The 24046-nt window shown below is 56.0% G+C and overlaps 10 protein-coding genes across 10 annotated transcripts; 6 read left to right on the top strand and 4 right to left on the bottom strand.

Annotated features, from left to right (window-relative positions):
• Positions 1 to 298: 298 nt before the first annotated feature.
• On the top strand, positions 299 to 1406 carry PG986_000819 (uncharacterized protein; the record flags this gene model as incomplete). Its single annotated transcript, XM_066837041.1, has 2 exons — positions 299 to 310; positions 450 to 1406. 2 exons carry the CDS (start codon positions 299 to 301, stop codon positions 1404 to 1406), a joined length of 969 nt encoding a protein of 322 aa, XP_066705934.1.
• Positions 1407 to 3984: 2578 nt separating this feature from the next.
• On the top strand, positions 3985 to 5079 carry PG986_000818 (uncharacterized protein; the record flags this gene model as incomplete). The annotated part of the gene is made up of 3 exons (XM_066837040.1): positions 3985 to 4410; positions 4556 to 4628; positions 4856 to 5079. The coding sequence occupies 3 exons, from the start codon at positions 3985 to 3987 to the stop codon at positions 5077 to 5079; spliced, it is 723 nt and encodes a 240-aa protein (XP_066705933.1).
• Positions 5080 to 6671: 1592 nt separating this feature from the next.
• PG986_000817 (uncharacterized protein) lies at positions 6672 to 7830 on the top strand (the record flags this gene model as incomplete). The annotated part of the gene is made up of 3 exons (XM_066837039.1): positions 6672 to 6715; positions 6793 to 7596; positions 7659 to 7830. 3 exons carry the CDS (start codon positions 6672 to 6674, stop codon positions 7828 to 7830), a joined length of 1020 nt encoding a protein of 339 aa, XP_066705932.1.
• Positions 7831 to 8990: 1160 nt separating this feature from the next.
• PG986_000816 (uncharacterized protein) lies at positions 8991 to 10998 on the bottom strand (the record flags this gene model as incomplete). Its single annotated transcript, XM_066837038.1, has 3 exons — positions 8991 to 9406; positions 9460 to 10767; positions 10833 to 10998. 3 exons carry the CDS (start codon positions 10996 to 10998, stop codon positions 8991 to 8993), a joined length of 1890 nt encoding a protein of 629 aa, XP_066705931.1.
• A 997-nt stretch (positions 10999 to 11995) lies between these two features.
• PG986_000815 (cytochrome P450- family 51 (sterol 14-demethylase)) lies at positions 11996 to 13689 on the top strand (the record flags this gene model as incomplete). Its single annotated transcript, XM_066837037.1, has 4 exons — positions 11996 to 12214; positions 12282 to 12716; positions 12777 to 13031; positions 13093 to 13689. The coding sequence occupies 4 exons, from the start codon at positions 11996 to 11998 to the stop codon at positions 13687 to 13689; spliced, it is 1506 nt and encodes a 501-aa protein (XP_066705930.1).
• A 435-nt stretch (positions 13690 to 14124) lies between these two features.
• Positions 14125 to 15711, bottom strand: PG986_000814 (FAD/NAD(P)-binding domain-containing protein; the record flags this gene model as incomplete). Its single annotated transcript, XM_066837036.1, has 3 exons — positions 14125 to 14817; positions 14877 to 15490; positions 15543 to 15711. 3 exons carry the CDS (start codon positions 15709 to 15711, stop codon positions 14125 to 14127), a joined length of 1476 nt encoding a protein of 491 aa, XP_066705929.1.
• Positions 15712 to 16093: 382 nt separating this feature from the next.
• Positions 16094 to 16994, bottom strand: PG986_000813 (uncharacterized protein; the record flags this gene model as incomplete). Its single annotated transcript, XM_066837035.1, has 2 exons — positions 16094 to 16462; positions 16884 to 16994. 2 exons carry the CDS (start codon positions 16992 to 16994, stop codon positions 16094 to 16096), a joined length of 480 nt encoding a protein of 159 aa, XP_066705928.1.
• A 323-nt stretch (positions 16995 to 17317) lies between these two features.
• PG986_000812 (uncharacterized protein) lies at positions 17318 to 19290 on the top strand (the record flags this gene model as incomplete). The annotated part of the gene is made up of 5 exons (XM_066837034.1): positions 17318 to 17380; positions 17435 to 17693; positions 17763 to 18479; positions 18537 to 18618; positions 18681 to 19290. The coding sequence occupies 5 exons, from the start codon at positions 17318 to 17320 to the stop codon at positions 19288 to 19290; spliced, it is 1731 nt and encodes a 576-aa protein (XP_066705927.1).
• A 1021-nt stretch (positions 19291 to 20311) lies between these two features.
• Positions 20312 to 20955, top strand: PG986_000811 (uncharacterized protein; the record flags this gene model as incomplete). Its single annotated transcript, XM_066837033.1, has 2 exons — positions 20312 to 20378; positions 20471 to 20955. 2 exons carry the CDS (start codon positions 20312 to 20314, stop codon positions 20953 to 20955), a joined length of 552 nt encoding a protein of 183 aa, XP_066705926.1.
• A 466-nt stretch (positions 20956 to 21421) lies between these two features.
• On the bottom strand, positions 21422 to 23696 carry PG986_000810 (uncharacterized protein; the record flags this gene model as incomplete). The annotated part of the gene is made up of 3 exons (XM_066837032.1): positions 21422 to 22462; positions 22535 to 22678; positions 22770 to 23696. Coding segments are annotated over 3 exons (2112 nt in total), but the record flags the coding sequence as incomplete, so codon positions are not given.
• Positions 23697 to 24046: the final 350 nt, after the last annotated feature.

Genomic DNA, 24046 nt, shown 5'->3' with positions numbered 1-24046 from the left:
TAATAATTATCGGGGTATAAAATAGTATATAACGTAATAAATTACCGTATAATTTCAGACCGTCTTTTTTAAACCGTATAGGCGTCGGCGAAAAAAAGTCCGGGTCTTATACGGTAAAGGCCGTTACGTTTTTCCTTCGAAGTCCCGGTTGCGGGATTTTTTTAGGCTGCTTAGTACGGTTACCGAAGTGCGGGCTTCGGTCGGGAAACCGTCTTTTTACTCTTACTAATCTATAATTACTTTATATAATCACTAATTAATATTAAATGGCCTTTATACGTACATACGATGGTTAACGATGCACAATATGGTATATTTCAAGTCCTCTATAATGCATACTCTATCTAAATAGAGAAGGGATCGTGAAATCCCCTTTGTACGGTAAAACAAATAGTCCGTGCGCACGGCGCACGTGATCCCCCTGAACCGTACTGATTGTTGCCCCTGAGCTGGGTATTCCAACAGAAAAAGTAGCTCCACCAGCGAAACCCAACTCTCCGGCGAGCGAAACCCTCTTGCCGCATCAGAGGCTCGAGAAGAAGGAGCCACCGGCGATAACGCAAGAGGAGCGGCACAAAAAGGCGGCAGATGACCGTCGAAAACGCAAGCTAATGGCCCAGGAAGTTTGGGAACAGGCGGTGAACGGCATCCACATGGACCAAGAATACACTAGAGAGGTCGTGGTGGGATGGCGTGATGCCCTCGAAGACATACTGGAAGCGGCCATCAACAAGAATATGGGCGAAGAAGCGTTCTGCAAGGCCGTCGGCAGCCTTTTCTTCTCCGATTTTGCCAAAAAGGGTAATTTTGGCCGGCGCTATCATTTGCTGCTGGACCCGGTGATGTTCATCATTACCTTGGCAGGCGAACGAGTCGGCTATGACGAGGCTGTGCTCGAATCTGAACTGGTCAAGCTCCGGAGAGGGCTTGAGTTGGACCCCAAGAAGCATGAGCTTATGGAAAAGGCCGCGAGAATCAAAACTAAGGCTGCTGTTCAGGAAGAAAATGCATTCGATTTCGAGGAAGCCTCGAAGAAACCCTTGGATAATGGCAGAACCGTCATCACCGAGGTTGCTTATCCCGCTAGAGATATAGCGAATCAGAAGAAGACCATTGATATGGAAGCTTCTCCTGTCGGCCAATGGGCTGACGAAGCTGAGGTTATGGACGTCCCCCCGGCGTCGAATATGCGTTCTTTCCTGGAAGGAGAGGGACTTGTCAGGAACCTCAGGCTAGTGCCAGAGGTAAGTGGGAAGTCCGAACCTGCCAAGGATACCTCGACAGAGGCCACAGACGAGGCCGAAAAGAAGCCCACGGAGGCTAAGCCTGCCGAGGGCGAGTCCAAGAAGACCGCGGAGACGGCTTCAAAGGACCCGAAAAGCAAGTCGGGTGCGAAGCGTGGCTAGTGGTTGGCGGGGTGGTGAGAGCCGCCCTGCCGAAAACCCCTCCCCTTCTGGTGCACTCGAGGATTCGAGTGCACACACCCAGAGGCGCGTTGATATTAGATAGAAGACTAATGAGACCGTCTTGCCCAAACAGACATGACTGGAACTCCTGCTGCTGCTTGTGCATGACGTGAATGCTGTCCACCCCGTAGTTCTTCGTGAAATGAATGGCCACACTTTGATGATGATTACATGCTACGTAATGTACGCTGACCCATTAGGTATGAATTTTGGTCCCGAGGAAGACAAATGCTTGACTGACATTTCATTTACACCAGGCAACACGACTTGCAAGATGCCAAAATGGCCGGAAACTGAGACCGACAGACTCCCACGTTAGCATCTCGCGCCAGAATCCAAGCTGTCAAGCAACAAGCGATCCTATGTGCCGAATCGGACCCAAATCACCGACGATTGGAGGTACGGTGTCTCCCAAGCGCCTACCGTTCATCAACATTGTCTCCGGAGATCTGCAACGAGCAAACTCGGCCAGTGACGCTTCCTCCAAAATAAGACGTCAGCGTTCGGCACGCAGCTACCGAAATGCCGTTGGCAATACATTGTGAGTTCTTTTCTCCGGGTCCGGTGCCGGAGGCTATCTCGGCAAGAAACTTGTACAGATGATATCGACGACGAGTCCTGCGAATCCGACCGACTCGAACCCATGACCGAGCCAACGCCCAAAGACTTGCCAACAAAAGCATGACTTACTCGACCACCTACTGGCTCGACGGGAACAAACCGACAACGCATACGCTTAGGGAGCACCGGGAGAATGAGGCAAAGACAGTCGTGTCGCGAAGAGAACGTACAGAAAAAGAAAAGGTGCTGTCACGATATCTTGACTAACAACCAGTCGGAATCTGTACGAGACTCCATCAGTGGCATTTGTATGTAATTCCATTCCAAGCGAACACTCGGCGCGCTTCCTCCCGGATACTAATGCGCCAATGGCAATCCTCTAGGCTCCATGCTACAAGACGTCACGCTGCCAGCATGCGCAATCGATCTCTCCGACGCCGTTCACGAGCCTCTACAAGCCACCGCGCCGAAGCCGAGATAAATGGAAGAACAATTGGCGAGGACAAGGTCCCAGTCAAGCGACGACACACACAGATCGTGAAGCAGCCGGAGGGAATATCGCGGAGGTCAAGGCGGACTTGCTGCTTGGCAATTGCGAACAATGGCAGAACTGATGCTAGACACCATGCGATAGAAATACACGCTGATCTCGAAGCCCGTTCTCGTCAATCGAGCTGCGAGCGACTTGATACTGGACGGAGTAACATGGAATCGTCGATACAAGGTGATACACAGAGTTCCAGCGCTGCCAGGCAGCCAGATGATGCCTACGTGGGACATGCCTATTGTGGCCAAACATGAACTGTAGTATTCGAGAAGCCTGACATGGAAGGCCGACAACATTCACTTCCGCGTCACGACGGGTGTTCAGTGACTGGCTAATTGGAAGCTCTCCCACCGGTAGAAGGATACTTGTACGCCATAATCTTACACAAGTGAGCTGAGAGAATAAGCAGGCGAGCCGGCCTCGATGGTATCATCAACCCCATTGACCCTCGGGGTTTGTTCTACTACTCGAGGAATAAACAAGATGACCCAGAAGGGAATGAACACGAGGTCCGAGAAGAGAACAAACGCAAGTCTTGACACGAGCAGCCCGCTTGTTGCTCCCGAGTCACTGGAAGAGAGCAAACGTGATTCCTAGAATGAACAGCCCGTCTGTTACTCACGAGTCACTGGACCAACGAGGAAGAACCACTGGAAGAGGAATGAAGAAACATCGGAAGTCGTGTACTCGGGACTTCACAGTGCTTGGGGATCCGGGTTAGCAGCATTTCTCATCTAAGGAACTACATTTGAAGAGCCGATCTGTATCAGGGTATGCTTGATTGCAAGCAGCCCGAACAAGGATGAAACGGTGGTATGACGGAGCTAGCATCAACAAATCTTGCGCGTGGTACCTAGATGAGAACCACCTATCAGCCGGGCGTTCGCCCACTAAGGCGGTTCGAGGATATTCGGATACGGGCACAGAAATTCGATCCTTGGGCAAATGCAACGGATCGTTGACCTCGAGGTAGTGATGTAGTCAAGGATAACCGGATCGTGATGGAGACGCAGAAAGGGTCTCGAAAGGGCTGGTAGAATGGCACCTGGATTGAACTAATAACATTTGTACTCGATACCCAGATGGAGCATCCGAATCTCCCAGGACCAGCTCGCTATGACGCTCCGTTTCTGAAGCAGGCGCCCAGCCGTCGTCGTATTCATCATATATGACGATCGTCGCAATGGACCTCGTGGGATCAATCACAGCCGTGGTCTAAGCCTCGTCGTCATTCTCGAGCTTGACGCTGCTTCTGATGTCCGTGTCGACCGTGGCCTCCGTATGATTCCGAGGAACCACTCACCTCCTAGGCCGTGAATAAAATCTCGACTGAGCTCCCACTCCACAAAGCGAGGATCTGTCTGAGCGTACGGGTTCACCGTGGTGAGTGACGAGTAGGCAGGAGTACGAATGCCTGGTATGGACTCATGGACATTGTTAGAGGAGGCAATACATATCCCCAAGCAGGATGGAAATGAAAATGCCCGCCGTAGGGCTGTCCATGAGGTCCGTATCCTTACAGCTAATGAGGATAAACACCATGGTGCTGAGCTGGCTGTAGCTGTTGCGAAGAGACCACTGCACCTCGAGGATGGGCATCATCAAGCGCTGCACACGACTCTCAGTTCTGCAATCGTTGAGTTGCCAATCTTGGCGTCGCAAGTATCCGGTTTCCTACTGGCATTTGAAACTTGCACGGAGTACACAGCCGTCGGGGACGAAGAGGCGGCCACGGCGGCCACGAGAGTTTCTTGCACGAGCCATGAAATTCGGAGTGGAGGCGGTGAGATTGTTTCCTGGCTGTTGATGAAGGGAAGGCCAGCATCAGAAGCCAATGTAAGCCCCACTCACTTTCTATTTGGCCCAAGGCCTACTTGTTGTGGTTTGATTGTGCTATCTAGGTGTCTCTGGTTACCTACCTCGGGTGCCCAAGTGCCATGACAGGGCCCCTGTGGATGAGGCAAGATTCACCTACTTACAGGCACATCATCGCACCCCCCATCTTACCGTTTGCATGCGAGACCTTCTCGAGCTCCCCAAGGCTGATCTCGGTAGTAAGATCCCAGCTCAACCTCCCCTCCCACTATGGGCCAATCACAGGCCGACAATGGCGACCAGGATTTCCCAAACGAGAACGTGCCACCAGATCGTGCATACTGTAGTCTTGAACATCAAGGATAAAATCGAGGGAGCAAGCCACTGCATTGAAAGCATTAAACATATCGTATGAACCCGACAGTAGGATAGACTGAGAGACTGATCCGAATACGAAGACTGCTAGAGGTTGGCGATGACAAGGTCCTAGCCATGCGACAACATGGACAGATCGATCGTGAAGCGGCCAATGGCAATGCTGTGGAGGTCACTCCATGCTATCAGGAAAAGACCAAGGTCAGCTCTGAGCTGAGAAAGGACATGCGCATAGTCGCACGGGCGTGGCTCAGATATTGCCAACCTCCACAGGATCAACCTCGCCGAATGCACTCTAGGAGTGATGCTGGCTGAGCAAGCTCGGATTACCAGAAAGCGATATCATCACGGCCATCTGCGAGAGAGAGAAGAGCTTGACGACTTACATACTTACAGCACCTAATTACATACGCGCCATGTAGGCGGCGATGGGCATGCGATTACAGATTTCAACATGATCAAGTCCAACAGAGAATGTCCGGTGTTGCAGTAGGTCATCACCGCATCATGGAAGCCGCCCGAAGGGGCCCTCGTGATGATGGTTTTAAGCAATGGCTCGGAGGTCAATCTTGACACACTCATCGGAGTCGCCAGCAGCGTGGAAAAGTAACAAGGCAGGCTGGCGATGATTTGAGTTGGTGGTCTTGCATAATGAAGAAGAAAGGGAAAGGAAGGGAAAAGAAGGAACGGGCAGAAAACGTTTTGTAGGCCGCGATGGGGACCCTGGTGGGGATTAGCCACAGATTTGCCGACTAGTAGATTTTTCTCAATGGAGGGGAGGGGCTGGCTTGGGTACTTTACTCAATACGAGGGACAAGAAAAAGAGGGAAAAAAAACGAGCAGGAAAAAAAAGCTGTCAATTCGCTAGCCAGCTCTCTCCAGTGTCAGCCTCGTTATGACACACAGCGAGCTGCTGCAGGCAAAGTCAGGTTTCCAGGGACCACAGGTGGGCGGCTCTTGATCCCCACACGGACCGTGAGCTTCTTTTTCTCTCTAGTGAAGGTTAGGCTCCTAGTGGATGAATATTCTTTGGAGGGGGAGTTACGCCTCCAATTGGCGACGACGACGACCGCGGTACACGCTACCTACGTACAGAAGTACAACTGGACCGCGCGGGTTACGTCGTCGGCTGCAGTGTAATTGTCAGCCGATAAGATAATGTAGGTACCGCGGTAGGGGACTTCACGCTACATGCACACAGCTTTGAGGCGGGAATGCAGGCCCAATCGATCAATGTGTTTCGTTTCGCTTTGTCTGGGTTGGGTGTCTTGGGTGTGCAGGAGCAGTAGGGAAGCCCCCCGGTAATAATGGCCAGAGGCCTATTGGAGAGAACATTTGCAGCCGATTTGGGCTGGCCGGGACTTGCCAGCCAAAAGACAGACTGCAACCGGCAAAGTACCTCCATACATTCATGTACGTACAATTGAATGGTGACCTACCGACCTTAACCTTCCACACTAACCACCTGCCCTCCTAACGTTCCTCAAGCAAAATCTCCAGCCAAAGCATTCACGCTCGACTGCATCACCTCTTGATACCCAACATCCCTCCTATACCCAGCCATCATCCTCATTGACTTCCGTTCAGGACCCTCGCATCTTCCCACTGCAACTGACATCATCCACCTGCCTACGCGACACACACACACACACACCGTCACCCTTGCATACTTGCCTCCAGGGCTCTTGGCGAAAGACCACCATCTGCGAACGAGACCATTGTCACGGACACCGCCGGCCAACCTCGAGCTACCGAGCTGCATCCCGTTCTCCGACCGGCGACACCCCTACTCCATATTACCAAGTTAGAATAGTTCGAAAGATAGGTTTTCACGCTCTGGGGGACGAGTTGGATTTTGCTATTAAATCAAACCGCTTTTTACAAACCCGCCATCGCCACTTTTCCCCATGGATAACAAGAACTCCTCTTCCATCTGGAACCGCCGACCCAAGTAAGTCCTGACTTCTTATCGTCTCACAGTCTTTCCGCGAGACTCTGTTAGCTAACCTGGCGGGTTCGTGCGTCCAGCACTAGCAATCTTTCTCTATCGACGGGCCAGACCGACCCCTCCATCGCCGCCCGGGACTTCTCGTCTCTATCTTCCGCCCGCCGCGCCGGCGGGCCGACCTCGTCCCATGGAAAACCCAATCCCTTCTCGGCAACAACCCCGGGCAGCGGTCTAGCCTCTCCAACCGGCGGGGGCTCTAGTGCGTTCGGCTTGGGATCCGGCGCCTTTGCGTCGTTCGGCGCTGCTGGCAAGGGGCCTAAGACGCCCGGCAACCCCTTCGAGATGGCCATGGGCTCTATTGGGGGTGGTAAGAAGACCCCCGCCACCGAGAAAACTTCGTCCGAAGCACTGAGATCTGCCTCTGGCAGAGCCGGCTCCGGACCGTCCCACCCTCTACGATACACCTGGTTTTTCTGGACAAGGCCGCCGATAAGCAAGGCCAACGGCCGGGTGGACTACGACAAGACACTGCACCCCATCGCCAGGGTGTCGACGGTGGAGGAGTTCTGGACCGTCTACCGACATCTCAAGAGACCCTCGGACCTGCCGGTCGTGACGGACTACCACTTCTTCAAGGAGGGCATTCGTCCGATATGGGAGGACGACGAGAACAAGGATGGTGGCAAGTGGACCCTGCGGATGAAGAAGGGCGTCGCGGATCTTTACTGGACGGAAACCATGATGGCCCTGATCGGAAACGCGCTGTCGGACGGGACCGAGGATATGAACAAAGCCATCAACGGAATGGTGCTGAGCGTGCGCAACGGCGAAGACATACTCAGCATCTGGACGTCGGGCACCGATAGTATCGTCCTTAAGGTTAGGTACGTGCATGCTGTTACCCCATGTTGTTTCTGCCATTTGACTTTCAGCTAATGGGCTGCAGGGATATGCTCAAGGCGTGGCTCAAGTGTCCCGCGAACACAATCATCGAATTCAAGAGCCACACGGACAGCATGACGCAGCGTGCGCAGATCGACGAGCAGCGCCGCGAGAAGGCCGCCAACAACCACAACAACGACAGCAACAAGCGCACCGGGGCTAGCAGACAGGTCTAGGACTTTTCGCAGTTACCCCCCCCCTCCGCCGCGCTCGGCAAGATGACGTGGCGAAGTGCCCTGGACGGCGGGGCAGTCGACCTCGAATGGACGGACGAACCCCTCGATGATGTTTGGTCATGACTTTTGACGACGATGATGGATTGCATGGTTGGATGCCAAGTCTTAGCGTTGAGCAGCAGGATTTAATTGGCGCTTGGAACTTCTTGTATGTCTTATCTGTACACTATGAAGCATTCGTCCCTTGGAAGAAGGGAAGGGCATATGGGTTGGGCGACGTACGGGCGGAGAGAACCGCCCTCGCACCAGGCTCACCAGCGGAGTGGGCGACGGGAAACCGCCACCGACTATTTAGCACCAATCTGAGAAACATTGGCTGCGAAGACTGGCTGCCTACGTGATCTGCATCGGCTATCTATACACGGTCGCTTCGTCCCACCGGTAGCAGCATAGCGCAGCTAATACATCGGCTAGGATGGCTTCACTGTCCACGGATGGAGTGTCGCTAGTAGCTGTGGACACAAAATAACAAGCCGTCATACTGCTACAAGGCAAGAAGCTGTCAACATACATCATTGCCATACTCAATCGAGTAGATCATACACAGTAGTTACTTGCGTGGACCAAAATGGGTATCGTACATTATTTTGGGGTTGGGTGGACTGAGCCACGCGAAAACGTCATCTATGTCCATGATCATCCATGCCTGCAATGAACCCCCTGCAGAACGTAGGAGTAAATAACCAGCCAAAACATCTCGCCTGCTAATTCAAATACCAGACAGGCGCTTTCCCCCCCCGATGCCCTCAAAACTCCGTCAACGCCGGTTCTCAAAATACCCCTCTGATCAGTTCGCCCAAGAGGCGGCGTCGGCTGTGCTGCTGTGGACTTATCCCGAATCGTAGAGCAGCGAGGCGTAAATGGGCTCGTGTGAGGCCACTGATGATGCATGGTCTATAAAGTGACTGAACGCCGGTTCCGACTCTATAAACAAATGATTCTCCAACATTTCCGTGGAGGAGCAAATAGGCCGTGGCCGTGATGTCGAGTTCCACACAAAATTCTGTTGACGTTGAGCTCAGGTATGGTTGCAACTCAATAGCTGCCGGATATGCCAATGTTATACACATCAAATGCCATCAGGTGACTGACGACTGCTCTCACAGAGCATGTTCCGGTAGCAAGGACCAAAACCTGTCCGACTTTTTGCCGCCAGGCTTCGGGACGCGATGAGCCACTATCTCCAACGTAGCCTTGACCTGTGCTTTTGTACACGACTTGAAGCGCTTCGACAACATATCGATCATGGACACCTTGGTAAGCATGCTGATGTCGTCACTAACGATGGCACGCTTAAAGTTGGCCAGCTCCGAAGCCGGGACCATGTCTTTGGGGTCGACAGCTGTCGGGTTCGGAGGCGGAGGCATCGCCTTGGCTGCTGCGCCTCCCGCGTTCTTGTCAAAGGGAGACGATCGCACTGGCACAGTAGACGAGATGGGCTCGGACTTGGCCGGCTTGGGTTGTTCCCAATAGTCGGTCGCGAAGGGATCAATGCCATGATGACGGGGAAGGGAATCTGGTGAGGTTAGCAGTGTACTACAACACAGTGGGTGTCGTTCATGCGCTTACCGAGAAGAAACTCCATCCGGAACTTGTACACAGTCGGACACGGGCCGGCTCTGTGCCGGTCCTCGAAGCAGATGCCGGTGCTCTTTGGCTCTTCCTCGGGTAGGTGCGACGTTCGCACAGCGACGGCGTCGTCGGCGTCGTCAAGGAAGTCGGCCATCTCGTCGTCGCCCTCATTATCCTCTTCGTCGTCGTCAACGTCGTCCAGATCCTCGCCCTCCTCTTCCTCCCATTCAGCTTCCGAGTCGTACTCGTAGTTGAGCTTTGTGAGGACTCGGCGGGTCGGCCGTCGCGCCAGCTTGTGAAGTTCCTCCGGGTTGAAGGACGTGACAGTTCCGACATACGCTGGCCGGACATCTTCGTAGAACGACACCAATTTGACAGGAATACTGCTGAGCTGCCTTTGTACATCGCTGAAACGTGCTTGTTGCGACTCGGTACGGTCGGAACTCTCAATCGGGTCACCCAGAAGTTCCGCCATGATCTTCTTGACGCTTGGGTGGATGATACCTCGCTCAGATGAAAGGCCGCTTAAGTGGAATGTGCGCACGACGTCAAAGGGCTTGACGGCCTCTTCGCCGCGCTGGCCGTGGATGTACTCGTCGAGTATCCTAGATTTGGCTGCCACCGTCTCGCTTGTCATCTGTGCAAAGCTCGGCTGCGCAATGGTCATGCCGGATTTGACGAAGAAAGGTTGGAACAGTCGGTCGTAAGGCAGCTTTTCCGGTTTCGGTTGTGTGATGGTCGGGCTCGGGTGCGCTGTGGGAGAAGAAGGCTCTGGTTTGGCCACGGGTTGTTTGACGGGAGTCGATGGTGCATCGGCTTTGGGCTTCTTGCCGAACATCATCGCCAGGGTCGGCTGCTGTCGCCTCTTCTTTTCCTCTTCGGCCTTCTTCTTGTCCTCCTCCTCCTGTTTCTTCTTCCGTGCCGCCTCCTTTTCTGCCTCCTTCTCTTTCCGAGCGGCCTCTCTGGCGAGTCTGGCCTTTTCCTTCTCCGCCTTTTCTTCTTCCTTCTTCCGGCGCTTTGCGGCCCGCTCTTGTTCCTCGCGAAGTTTGTCGGCTTGTACCTCGGCCGGCGTCCTCTTCTTCTTGGCGGGGGCACTGGTCGAGGCTGGGGCTTTCGGCGTCAATGGCGACCGAGCGTCGCCGGCAGCTTTTGTTGAGGGCGCCATAGCAGTAGTGGGCGCGGGTGTGTGCTTGGGGGAAGGGGAGTTGTGTGGCGAGGTATTGGATCCTCCGTCAGTGTTAGCAGAAGGGCTGCTACTCATGGGCGGAGACGACAGCGGGCTTGACAAAGCAGTGTTGGGAGGTTCTGTAGAAGCGGGGGGTCAGGCATTAGAAGGAGGGACATCATGGGTTCCTGCAGAGACGACTTACGGTCAGCCTGCCCATCAGCTGAGGCAGAAGTGATGGGTTCCTTGATAGGTGTGACTGCGGCATCAACGTCGACCTCGACGGCCGCCTCGGCATACTCGTCGTGACTACGCTTTCTGGAGGCAGCTTCCGACTGCTGGACGTTGGGTGACATATCAAATAGCGGCATTGAAGAGGTCCTTTTACAACGGAGCGCGAATTTCCGCCTCCAGAGTGAGTTGAAGAGCTTGGTCGCCAAGTCAGACCATCCGGGCAAGCAGAGGTTGGACGGAGGATCGCTGAAGTGGCGGAGATCGAGGGGGGGGCAAGATGGTCACGGCGAATTGGTCTGGTCGATAGCCGGGATTGGCGTGCTGTGCCTTCAAACAGGTAGGAAGCTGGCAATTCAATTATTCGGGTTCAGGCCGTTCGAAATCTGACCGTGAAGCCGGGCGGGGACGAGGGCGTCTCAATCAGGTTGGATTCGAGGAAGTTACTCCTGCAACGGGCACATCACAGCGTCCGGGCTTGGATTGGTTGATGACAGGGAACACTGGGCGGAACGCGAAATAAAGTAGGAACGGACGCGTCGTTGGCGTGGGTCGCGTTCCCGGTGGGCGTCATGGTCCGAGCTCTAATTGCTCAGGGGTCCGGGATAATGACTAGCTACATGTGCACAATCGCCTTGCATAAATAAATAGGCAGACGACTGGGTATGCTAACACTGGCTACATCCACGACCTACGGGGCCTGCCAATTGCAGCAACCATATCCACCGTCGACCAATCAGCGTAAGAGCAGCGGCGCCAAAGTCTGTTGAGAAGGAACATGGACAGCTGCCGAGTACGAAGTTTCGATGGTGTTAGTCCAGCAACGAATAATACTTGCTTAGTGTGCAACGGCGTAAGTGAGGCTGGTTCCCTTTGATTGGCTCGCTTAGGTCGGAGGATTCTCTATAATGGGGGTACGTACCTCTGATACGAATACGAACACGTTCGAGTATAGACCGGAGGTATTGAGAAGTCAGGACATCATCTGTACATGCATCTCGACCAGGAAGCATTTGTCTATATCTATTGGGGCATATAGAGGTAATAAGGTATGTCATCCAAGCAAGTAAATTCCTACAAAAGACTCAAGAAACATATCATCCCTTTCGTGCCAACTGTCGTTGGCCAAGCCGAACAATGATATCTCTCGTGGAATCGCAGCAGCCATCGGCCCTTCGCCATGCAGCTCATGGCCTCATCGGACTTGTGGTCTTCATTCTCATCAACGCCTGTCATCAAATCCTCGTCCGCCCCAAGACCGAGCCGCCAGCCGTCTTCCATTGGATCCCCTACCTCGGCAATGCCGTTTCGTATGGCGTGGACCCCGTCGGGTTCTTCCACAAGTATCGAGCAAAGGTAAGTTCCCGCAGAGGGACAATGTTTGCTTTTCGACGTTCTTCCACTCCCTACTTACACCTATCAGTACGGCGATGTCTTCACCTTTACTCTCTTTGGCAGGAAGATTACCTGCTATTTGGGCATAGAGGGTAACGACTTCGTCCTCAACGGGAAGCTCCAGGACGTCAATGCCGAAGAAGTCTACGGCCCGCTCACGATCCCCGTGTTTGGCAGCGACGTGGTCTACGACTGCCCGAACTCCAAGCTCATGGAGCAGAAGAAGTTTGTCAAATTCGGATTGACCCAAGCAGCTCTGGAAGCCCATGTACCCTTGATCGAAAAGGAAGTCCTCGATTATATCAAATCCACCCCCGGGTGGAAAGGGCCTTCGGGCGTTGTCGACGTTACCGCCGCCATGTCCGAGATTACACTGTTCACGGCGGCGCGGGCGCTGCAGGGAAGAGAGGTACGGCACAAGTTGACTGCCGACTTCGCCCGGCTATACCATGACCTGGACCTGGTAAGTAGTTGCAACATCGTCCATCTCCCAAGCTCGCGCTGACAACCATGGGCCGACCAGGGCTTCTCTCCTATCAATTTCCTCTTCCCCGGTCTACCCCTGCCCCGAAACCGCCGCCGCGACGCTGCCCATATCAAGATGCGAGCCGTCTACCTCGACATCATCCAAGAGCGCCGCCAGCGCGGTCCGGAGTCCGAGGTGGAACGCGACATGATTTGGAACCTTATGAATTGTACATACAAGGACGGGACACCCATCCCTGACAAGGAAATTGCTCATATGATGATCACGCTTCTCATGGGGGGGCCAACACTCGTCCTCTTCGGCCGGCTCATGGATCATGCTCCGCCTTGCCGCCCACCCCAACATCGCCGAGGAGCTCTTCCAAGAGCAGATACAGAACCTGGGACAGCACGGCAAGGGCGGCCGCCTGCCGCCGCTGCAGTACTCGGACCTGGACAAGCTTCCCCTCCTGCGCAACGTGGTGAAGGAAACCCTGCGGCTGCACGGCTCCATCCACAGCATCCTCCGCAAGGTAAAGAACCCGCTTCCCGTCGCCGGGACCCCCTACGTCATCGGCGCCGACAAAGTGCTGCTTTCGTCCCCCATGGTGACCGCGACGAGCGAGGAATGCTTTCGAGACGCCCAGAGCTGGAACCCGCATCGCTGGGACGAGCCCGCCAAGGCTGCAGTTGCAGTGGACGACGAAGAAGTGGTGGACTACGGATACGGCGCCACGACGTCGGGGTCCAGGAACCCTTACCTCCCGTTCGGGGCGGGGCGTCATCGCTGCATCGGGGAGAAGTTTGCGTACCTGAACCTCGGCGTCATCGTCGGTACCCTGGTGCGCAACTTTGAGTTCTCCACCCTGGACGGACAGGAGGGCGTCGTGCCGCCCACGGATCACAGTTCCATGTTTGCACGCCCACCGCAGCCTTCTTTCATCCGCTGGGCCCGGCGCGAGTACAAGTGAGGGGGGTATCACTGGGGACTGAACAAAGTGGAAAAGGCAACAGCAGATACAAGAGGAAAATCGCTTCGACCGTCGATTGTAGAGTCAAATGTTGGTAGCGCCACCAACGTTGGCGAGATCCATAATTAAGTTTGTCTACAAAACTCAGTAGTATAGTGTAATGTCCGTGCGCCAGCGGTTGTCCAATAGGACAAAAGCATTCGTCCTTATCCGTAATGCTCAATTGTATAGCATCTGCAAAGTGGTGTAAGTAAAACGTTCTCAACAGTTGGGATACCACGACGGACAATTCATCTCCTCTGCACAAAGTACATATATCAATTGACCTATATCGCCGACTATGAAGAATGTTTGATGCACGCAGCACCAAGTCAGCCCCTCCACCTAGAATATCCCGTTCACAATTGGATATGTTCCCACCGTTGTTACCCCTCATTAATCCCAATCCCCCGCGCCGAGATCAACCGACTTGCCCTGGTCAAGATCCTTCATGATGTCGTCGATATTCCAAGGGACGTATTTATACCCCGGCGGATAGTTGGGCGGTATATCGTCATTCTCATCCATCGGGATCCCCTTGCGCATCCCTTCCACACACTTGGCATAGTTCTCATACGTGTACGCCTCGGGATCGTGGTCCCAGACCCAGCGCGGGTGCCTCGGCTGCGCCTTGCGCGGATCCAGCTTCGCCTTGACCCAGTCCGTGTCCTGCAGGCGCTCCGCGTTGGCGAAGCCCAGCTTCTGCGCGCAGGCGGTCCGCAGGAAGCGGAAGTTGATGTGCGCCCGCACGGCCTCGGGCACCTGGTCGCGCCCGCCGCCGAGCTGGAGGCAGGACGCGAGCGAGACCGCGTCCTCGATCGCCTGCGTGGCTCCGTTGCCCGAGGACGGCATGTAGGAGTGCGCCGAGTCCCCGATCTGGACGATGCGCGCGGTGGGCGAGCTCCACGACTGCTGGGGATTGCGCCAGAACAGTTCGAAGTTGACAATGGTTCTCGGAGGTGTGATCCGCACGAGATCCTTAAAGATGGGGGCCCAGCCCTCGGCACAGTGTACACTGTCGTCGATCTTTTCCAAGACGTCCTCCGCTTCGACCGTGTGGTTCCACGATTCGCGTTCGTCTCCAGTAGCCTAGATCACAAGTGTCAGAAAAGAGGGATAGGCTTGGCAATAAAGCAGGTCCGACTTACATCGTGGTTCACGATCCACACAATGACATCGTGACGAGTCAAAGTGAGGCCGTAGCTTCCGGGTCCGAGGAACGTCCGGACGATGGGGTCTTTCCCATCCTTGAGCTTGAAGAACTCCTTGACTTTCGGGTTCTTGTCGAGAACCTCGACCGGGAAAACAGCTCGCCACATGGCCCTGCCGGAACTTGCCGCTCGGACCTGGCCGCCGACGACTTCCTGACTCTTGGACCCGACACCGTCGGCGGCAATCACGATATCTGCCTCGGAGCGTTCGCCATTGTCGGTCTCGACGCCGGCTTTGCTTCGCACCTCGTCCTCAAAGTACCGGACCACGCGCTTGCCGAATTCGATCTTGATCCCAAGCCGGGTAACCTGGTTTACGAACATCTTGTACACCAGCGGCCGCATCTGGAAGGCTCCGGGTGGAGTGTTCGGGTCCAGCCCGGCCTCCTTGAGACGCTCGGCGACTTTGAGGACGGGGATCATGCGGGTGCCGTCGTGCTTGAACGTTTCCATCCAGCAGCTGTGCAGCGAGGTCTCGTCGTATTCCTTGGCCATGTCGGGCCAATGTTTAAAGAACTTTGTCCCACTCAGTCCCATAAAGTACATGTCCCCTGTGTTCAAGTCAGTACGTAGGTTAAACAATCGCTTGCAGAACGACCATACCCATGGTGCTGATTTCCGTGTGTCTCTCAAGCACCCGCACCCGATGCCCCTTGCGGAAGCATTCGATGGCAGCGGTGAGTCCTGCGAGTCCAGTGCCCACGATGAGCACGTCAATGCCGGAATCGGGATAAGACCCGACCGGCTTCGGAACGTTGTGGTCAGAAGTCATGCTGGCGAGTTTGGTGATGCAGAAGGCTCCAATACCAGGTCAGATGAAGAATCGTGTCACCATCGTCATAAACGTGCCGACTGTTTGCTTTATGTACGGCGAAGCGCCGTCCTCACGTGGCTTGGACTTCCGGTGGCAGCTCACCAGCCACCCCTTAGCTTGTCCGACGGACAGGGTCAGCGCACTAAGTTGCAGCCGAGATCCTTAGCTAAGGGCTTCGTAACTGAACGCGTAGGTACTTCATCGATACTGCGTAGACATGGACACGGGCGGGATCCGTTCGCAGCAGGGCCCTGCGAAAAAAAGGCGATGGGCAATTCGCTTCGTCTATTTTGGTCCACACAGGGATTTCCACGTTCGACGTCGGGACAAAGAGGATGACCTAATACTCGTCAGTAATCAGACCTCGCACCAAAAGCTTAACAACCACCGGGCCCGGGGTCGTAGCCTCGCCGCTAGGGAATCGATCCCCTCGAACCCAACGGCCGCAGCGCGCACCATCGCCCGCATCGCCCGCATCGTCCGCACCCTCTACCTTCGACGTCCATCGGCCACCATCCATGGATGCCCAACGGCTAAAGGCAAAAATGGGCCGCCAAGCAGAATACCATCCCTTGCGTCCTCGAGTTTCGATCTCATGTCGTACTTTCTGATAGAGACTCGGCGCTAGCAATCGTGGGGCCTGTTCCTTCCTCAACTCAATAGGCGGTGCCTGCCATCGGGCCTTTGGGCTCCTGCCCAAACCGTATGCCTATTTTCACCACTGCAGGTTGATGGCCAGATGCCCCTCAAGCTTCAACTCCCACCCAATCTTGGGTTTTGGACCCTTGGTGGTTGGCGATAGGTTCTGCTTGTTTGCAGACTATGACGGCGTCTTGGCCAAATTGTTTGGCCCATGGGTTTCGTACCACAACTGGCATGCAGTGGCCTGTCTGCCTGTATTTCCCGATACCCTTGGATAAAGCACGTGTTTTGTCTGCCTAGCCGATGCTAGCCCCTGGCGACAAGATCCGCCATCAGGCTTGGATGGCGGAAACACTGTAACCCTACACGGCTTCTGCATAGCATGGCACATGTTTACGTCAGGCACCAAGCCGTACGGCAATACGCAATGATTCTTCTCGGGCCACACCAGGGTTGCCATGCACCTACACAAGGCCGATTAGACCTACACAGACAGGGCCAATAGGGAAAAGGAAAAGAGACACCCCTGGAAAGATAGCGTGTAGATCCTTGTTGTCTGCATCGGCCCTGCCAAGAACTGTCACCAGAGCCTCATGCATTGTTGGGCAGCCCCTGTGAAGCTTCGCACAAGGTCTACATGTCGATTATTGCCAAGAAGTTCAATATCGAATGTCGCATGACTCTGGGAGCTGGAAGGTTATCGGTAGTACTCTTGGTTAACGGAGTGTGCCGCCCGGAAACATGTGTCAGCGTATCTCGGGCAAGTATACCCATCTTGACGGTCTTCAAAATGCCCAACATCCCCGGATCTTGCGGCACAGTGATCCATCGTCATCTCCCCAGCTCTCGCCAGAGACCCTGACAGCATCGGAGGCGAACACGACTTACTAAGCACCCTCTCCCTCTAACCTGGAGAGAAAAGATGCAGCTCATCACCGTCCTTTTGCTGGTGGCCTTCGTGATAGGGCTGGCCCTCGTCCACTTTGTGCGGGCCTTCAAGGAGATCAACAGCCCGAGATAACCACCGGGGCCGACGCAGATACCATGGATCGGCCGGATCCACGACCTGCCGATCGAGCTCATGTGGCTCAGGTTCAAAGAGTGGGCGGACGTGCACGCGGTGGACGGCCTCTACCGGACCACGATGCTGGGTGCCAACTTCGTCATTGTCACTGACGAGAAGGTGGCCGAGGACCTCCTTGTGCGGCGGGCCCGTACCAATTCGGACAGGCCTGTCATACGCTCGTTGTTCGACAACAAGAGCTCGATGGAGTACTTGCCGATGATGGGGCGAAACAGTAAGATTTCCTCTCTATGCGACTCCGCAGTATTCAGTTCCATGGAGTACCATCTAACCTGCACAAAAGAATACTGGGCGCGCCAACGCAAGCTCACGCACGCCTACCTCACCGAAGCCACCAACGCGCAGTACTACGGCGTCATCGACTTCGAGGCGAAGCGGTGGCTGGCGCGTCTGATCCAGAACCCGGACGACTTCCAGGCCTCGCTCGAGGACATGGCGTCGAAAGTCATGTGCCAGCTGGTGTGGGACGACCCGACGCTGAGCGCGACCTGCACCGAGGGCGCGTGGGGCCTGCTGCGGCAGATGTCGCCCGCGGGGCCCATCACCAACGTGCTGACGCCGCTGTGGCACCTGCCCGAGGTCGGCCCGCTGAACCCGTGGAAGCGCGACGAGCGGCGCCGGCACGACGCCCAGCAGGCCTGGTGGATGGAGCGGCTCGAGTGTGTGCGGCAGAAGATGGCGCGCGGCGAGATGCGGCCCTGCTGGACGCGCCAGTTCCTCGAGCGCGCCAAGGTCACGTCGTCGGGCGGCATCACCGGCGACCTCGAGGCGTCGAGCATGCTGGGCATGCTGGCCCTCGTCGGCGTCTTCACCGTCGCCGGTCCGCTCAGCTACTTCCTGGTCAGCATGGTCACGCACCCGCGCTGGCAGGCCGAGGTCCAGAAGGAGATCGACGAGGCCTGCAAGGGGCAGCTTCCTACGCTAGCAGATATGCCGAAGCTGCCAGTCTTGCGGGCTTGTATCAAGGAAACCATGCGATGGAAGCCCAACGTGCCGACAGGTAGAGCGTGACATAGAAATTGCATCTACTTAAACCCGTACTGACCCAGTGGCACAGGTGTCGCACATGAAACGGAGGCAGACGACGTTTACGGTGGTTACTTCATACCAAAAGGCACTCGCATTCTCCCCTTGGATTGGTATGCGCCCCTCCCATATGTACACCGATCGAATGATCTGCACTAACACTTACCCCTTTCAGGGCCTTCCTTCGCAACCCCAACAAATACCCAGACCCAGACAACTTCCGACCCGAGCGTTGGCTCGAGGCTGGCTGGCCCACGTACCAGGAGCCCCTGACCCAGTTCCCGACCATCAAGGGCATGTCGTCCTTCGGCTGGGGCCAGCGGCAGTGTCTCGGCCAGTCGCTCACCGAGGACGAGCTGCTCATCGCGTGCGGCGCGCTGGCCTGGTGCTTTAACCTGCGGCCGAAGCGCGACGCCGCCACGGGCCTGGACCTGCCCGTGCCGCTCGACAAGTCCAACAGCCTGCTGATCATCAAGCCGGACCCGTTCGCCATGGCATTCGAGCCGCGCAGCGAGAAGCGTTGCGAGGAGGCGCTGTGGCTGTGGTGCGAGGCCGAGGCGAAGGATACGCAGCAGCGCGCCGATTTCTTGAACAGACGGCAGACGACATCGACGAAGGAGACCACTACGACAACGCCTCACGAGGCTTCTACTACTGATCTATCACCAGTGGACGAGAGGAAGGATGCAACGGCATACCGATTGGGGAGCACAGGAGGTGTCGACTCCGATGTTGCCTGGCAGCTTTTGCCCGCTGCATCCGTCTTCCCCTTGACACTCCAATAAACAAGTTGTTTTTGTTTGCTTCTTTGCTTTACTTTGTCCGGCTCATACCACGCGGCCCAGCAGAAAAATGTTTCAGAGTTTGTACTGAGTTTATGGAAGGCTATGGCAGGATCAGAAAGGTCCTTTGTTATTCACGGCGCTCCCCGTACATAGCCGGCTAGATGAAAAAGACTAGATGTTAGACTAGATCTAGAAGGCTAACACTAGGTAGATCTAAATAAAAGAAGAAAGATTTCGTGCCCACATGCTGCTGCATCAAAATCTGCATAGCACGACATCATCTGGTGTCGGTAGTTGCTCCCAACCGTTTGCATGTTACCCCTATAATTGGAAAACGAGATGTCACCGTTGGGCCTGCCTTCCCACGTCCGCTGTCGTATCAACGCCGGTAGTATATTATCATGCCCAAACCTCTCAAATGCCGTGGCGGTCAAGTATGCCTCGTCTGTACATCTCATGGCTTCGAGAGCAGTATCCTATTTCCGTAGCTCAAAATACCATCAGCTTCCCCCTGGTAGCGTCTTGGCTATGAACCATGGTTTATTATCTGTTCGACTGGTCATAGATGAGCTACTTGGCTGGTAGTTGAAAGCTCGCCGGCGCCAAAAAGACGCTTCCATCACATGGGCTCGGGCTTGGATAGTTTTCGGAGTGCCGCAGAGTTCGCACCAGCCGGCCCATGCCCGGAGCTAGCACCGACAATCCAAAAGCCAAGCTCAGACGATGCCGTCAGCTGACCCTGGACGCCCCCCCCCAACCTCGCTTACGATCCTGCATTATCGGGTCCCGGTTGAAGACAAAATGCATTTTGCGTGACCAATACAGTGCCGAGGTGCCCTAGAGAAGGAATGATATATAACTTCCTGACTGCTTTAAGGGGAAGGCAAGAACTTGACCGTGGTTGTATTTCCTCTGCTTCTATGCATGCAGTAAGATTCGGAGAAGTCCAGGTGTTTGCTACAGCATCCTGCCATCAACGATAACGTAAGACGAGAAGTCGACAGCTGACAGGTTCGCTGCCATGTCCGCCACCGCAGCAATGAAGGCCGTTGCGGGCGTTACCACCGCATGCTCATTTGCCCTTGCCGGTACGTCTCTTCTCTTGGCCTGTCTGCCATGCTTTTGTATCTTTCTCCCTCGCGTCCGGACGTGCCCTTTATTAACTTGACTACCCCCACAGGTAACGCCTTCACACAATCGTTCATGAGCGTGCCAGCGCTGCTGGTAGACTTCTCAGTGCCCCATGCCCCCTCGCACGCCGAGCGAGCGCGCCGGCTAGGCCGGCAGTGGCTCGTCTTCTGGGCGGTGGGCGACCGGGTCTTCCGGCCCATCAGCATGCTGGGCATCGCGGGCTACGGAGCCGCCGCGTGGGCAGCGGCGTCGGGCGGCGGGAACTGGAGGCTGTTCGCCATTGCCGCTGGGTGCAATCTCGTCAATGTGGTGCACTCGGCCGTCAACATGCAGCCCATCAATGTACGCCTCGCCGCGCTTGCCAGAGAGGGCACAGCCAAAGGGGAGAATAATTCGTGCGCGCAGTCGCTGAACACGGTCCAAGCCGAGAAGGCCGAGGAGTATGCTCAGCGATGGAGGCGGTTGAATCTTGTTAGGATGATCATGTCGCTAATCGCGGGGACGTTGGCGATGTCGCAGGTGATACAGAGGTAGAAAGATCATCGATGCGTGCAAGAAGGGCACACCGATATGGCTAGAACATATGTATGCAGTTAAGTTGGTACATACGACAATGAGTGTAATTGGCGCAGGTAGAGAAATACGAATCAAGAAGCACACAAACATTGATACACCCATGGGCCGAAGCTACCGAAACTTCATAAGATCCATGCCAGTGAAGCTTGCCGTGGATGGCCTACCCAATGAACCCCGATCAACTCCAGCCAAGAAAGAGCAAATCTTTGCCGACCCCACCGTCAAACCAATTGCGAAGACCAGAATAGAAGCGAAAGAAATCAAGGCCCAATAGAAACAACGCCCGTTCGCCTTGCGGCGGTACTCTTTTCCACTATCACCGGTTCCGGACCCCTCCCTTTTCTCTCATTACCTACACCACCCCCCACCTCCCGCGTCCTTGGCAATGCAGCCGCCGGCCGACGGCCCCCAAGGAGTCATCCATCTACCCGAACCTCCCGACCTCGAGCCATCCGCGGCCGCCCCCACGGCCCCCAACCCACGCCTCGACCTCCCGGCCCCTCTGCTCCAGCCGCCGCCGGAAGTCGCGACACCACGTGCGCTCGAGCTCGCCGTCGCACCCGTCGGGGCTCCAGAGGGCGCCGTAGAAGCGCTCGACGACGTGGAGGGGCGCGAGTGCCAGGTCCGGGTGGCCTTGTATCGTGGAAGCAGCACCATCTCGCTGTGGATGCTGCCCTCCTTCTTCTCCTTTTTCTTCCCGTTCTCCCGGTGGCGGCGGTGGGAACGATACAGAAGACGCACCGATCACCCAGTCCAGACTCCGGCAGATGTTGGCCGCCAACTTTCGTCGCTCTCGGACCTGGTAGCGTGCGGCCTCGCACCCGGGCGGCAAAAGGTCGTTGCTGCCGCCTCCGAACGTCGCGGGTACGATGGTAGCAGCAGGAGCAAGCACGTTGCCCGTCGCAAGACTCGCGGAAGAAAGCTCGGCGCCCGCGGGGTCTGTAAAGGGGTCCGAAGTAGAGACGCCACCGCCCCCGTCGTACAAGACGGCGTCAATGAGAGCCGCCGTGCACTCGTACAGCAGCATCAGGGACGTCCAGTAGTACACGTGCCCGAGGCCGATGGCGGTGCTGGCGAAGTCGTAGGTGTCGGCGAAAGGGATCTGTGCATGTCTCTGGCCCTCCATCCTTCCATTGTGGTTCAAGTCGAGACTGCCGTGGATCCAGTACAGGAGCGGCATGTCGTGGTTCCCGGCCGCCGCTCTTTCGATGCCGGCGTACCACCGCGCCAGCCGGGCCTCGATGTTGAGGCAGTTGCTCAGCAGGTCCTTGGCTTTGAGGCGGCGGCCCAGCGTGGCGGGCGGCAGCGGCAGGATGCGGTCGGCGCGGTGGAAGAGGGCGGGCATGACGGAGACGACGTCGAAGAGCGAGTCGAGGAAGCTCTTGGGGTGTAGCTCGTAGGGGATCGTAGTCCATTCGGGGGAGGCCAGGTGGCAAGGCGTGCGGGCGAGGAGCGAGGTCATGATCTGTTAAGGAAGAGTGGTCAGTAACCCGATGGTAACGACTGGGCTCCATTGAGACGAGTGGTATCAACTTACGGCATTCGGTCGGTACACCCGGGCGAAAAGATGATGTGCTGGGAAGCTTTGGAAGTGTAGCGGCCCGAGACTGAGGGTAGCATCTGCGAGGATCGTGGGATCCCGCCAGGGTGGTTGGTTACTGCGAGCGGCTGATGCGTTATGCTAGTAAGAAGAGCAGTCAGTATAATAGAGAAATTACCCAACTGCATCTCCCTCTACAGTACCCACGAAGCAGTCCCAACAGAATGCTTACCTCGTAAAGAAAGAGACACACAGCCTCCGACATGGCGGTGGACGGCGTTAGCGACGGAAACACAGGACCGGGCCTGCCGGCGTCATGTATCGTAGCACCGCCAAGCGCGCGAAACGGAATGTGCACGAAGCACTGCGCGCTCAACCGAAACCCGACCTCGTCCGGCGGCGCCGCCGCCATGGCCGCCGCCGCCTCGCGGTGCCGGGAGTGTGGCAGGCGTAACGTCAGCTGGCCCTCGGGCGTCGTGGGACCGAGGGACCTGAGGACGGCGTCGAGCCGCGACGTCCGCAGAGCCAGAAAGCGCGCGCGGTAGAAGCCGGGAGCCATGGGCGCAGCAGCCGATACGAGCGCGACCGCGTCGCTGTCGTCCCATGCCGGTATCAGGGGTTCGAGGGGCTCCAGCCCCGCCATTGTCGTTGAAGCAACCGGCGTCGAGGAAGTAGTAGCGCCGGCACTGACACCGCCGATTCCTCCGAGTGTGGTGGCGAAGGAGCCGACCCTGCCCCGGCGAGATGCCGAGGGCAGAAATGCCGAAGGAGAAGCCGAGGCCGTTTTGCGCAGCGAAAGTTGCGGCGAAGCTGCCGAGGAACTGGGAGAGGACGAGAAGGACCCGATGGTGGCGGCATCGGCAGCAGCAGCGGCGGCCGCCTTGGTTTGCTTCTTTCGGGAGTTGGCCCGCGATGGCGACGGGGAGGAGGAGGAGGCCGGCGGCTGGCCGAGGTTTCTAGGCGGGTGCGAGGCGCAGCGCCCCTTATCGTCGACGGTGCCGACGATGAAGACGGTTTCGCGCTCGTAACCCTCGCAGGTGCGGCCGTGATCTGTGCATTTCTTGCAAAAGGGGCGCGTATTGTCACACTGGAATGATTGGAAAGGGCACAAGGCGGCACAAGTCAGCGTGAAGGCTCTCTGCCGAAGGCTTGGACTGTGCTACGGAAATGGGCATCAGGGGACGTCGCCGACTCACCTTGACTCGCCGTACACGACAAGTGTTGCATCCCTTGTATTTCCCTTTGACGCCCACCATGCCGCCAAAGCGTTTTCCTTTGCTATTTTACTGGTTGGTCGGAGACAGAAACCCCCTTTCGGTACGAAGGCGTTGTCGCAGGGAGAAAAGGGCAAGCCGGAACAGGAACCGATTGTCAGACAGACACTCAAAAAAGCGAAAACGAAAAAAAGAGGCGTCGCCTTTCCTTCTTCATGGCCGAAACATAACGTCGTTTAGGGATGGGATTGCTTCTTTAGATGTAGTAGGGGCCCGGCCATAACCGCAACATCGC

The sequence above is a fragment of the Apiospora aurea genome (genome assembly GCF_038362705.1).
Source record: "Apiospora aurea strain CBS 24483 chromosome Unknown utg000001l_segment0_segment0, whole genome shotgun sequence".
In the NCBI taxonomy this organism is placed as follows: domain Eukaryota; kingdom Fungi; phylum Ascomycota; class Sordariomycetes; order Amphisphaeriales; family Apiosporaceae; genus Apiospora; species Apiospora aurea.
This window is presented reverse-complemented; position numbering and strand designations above follow the sequence as displayed.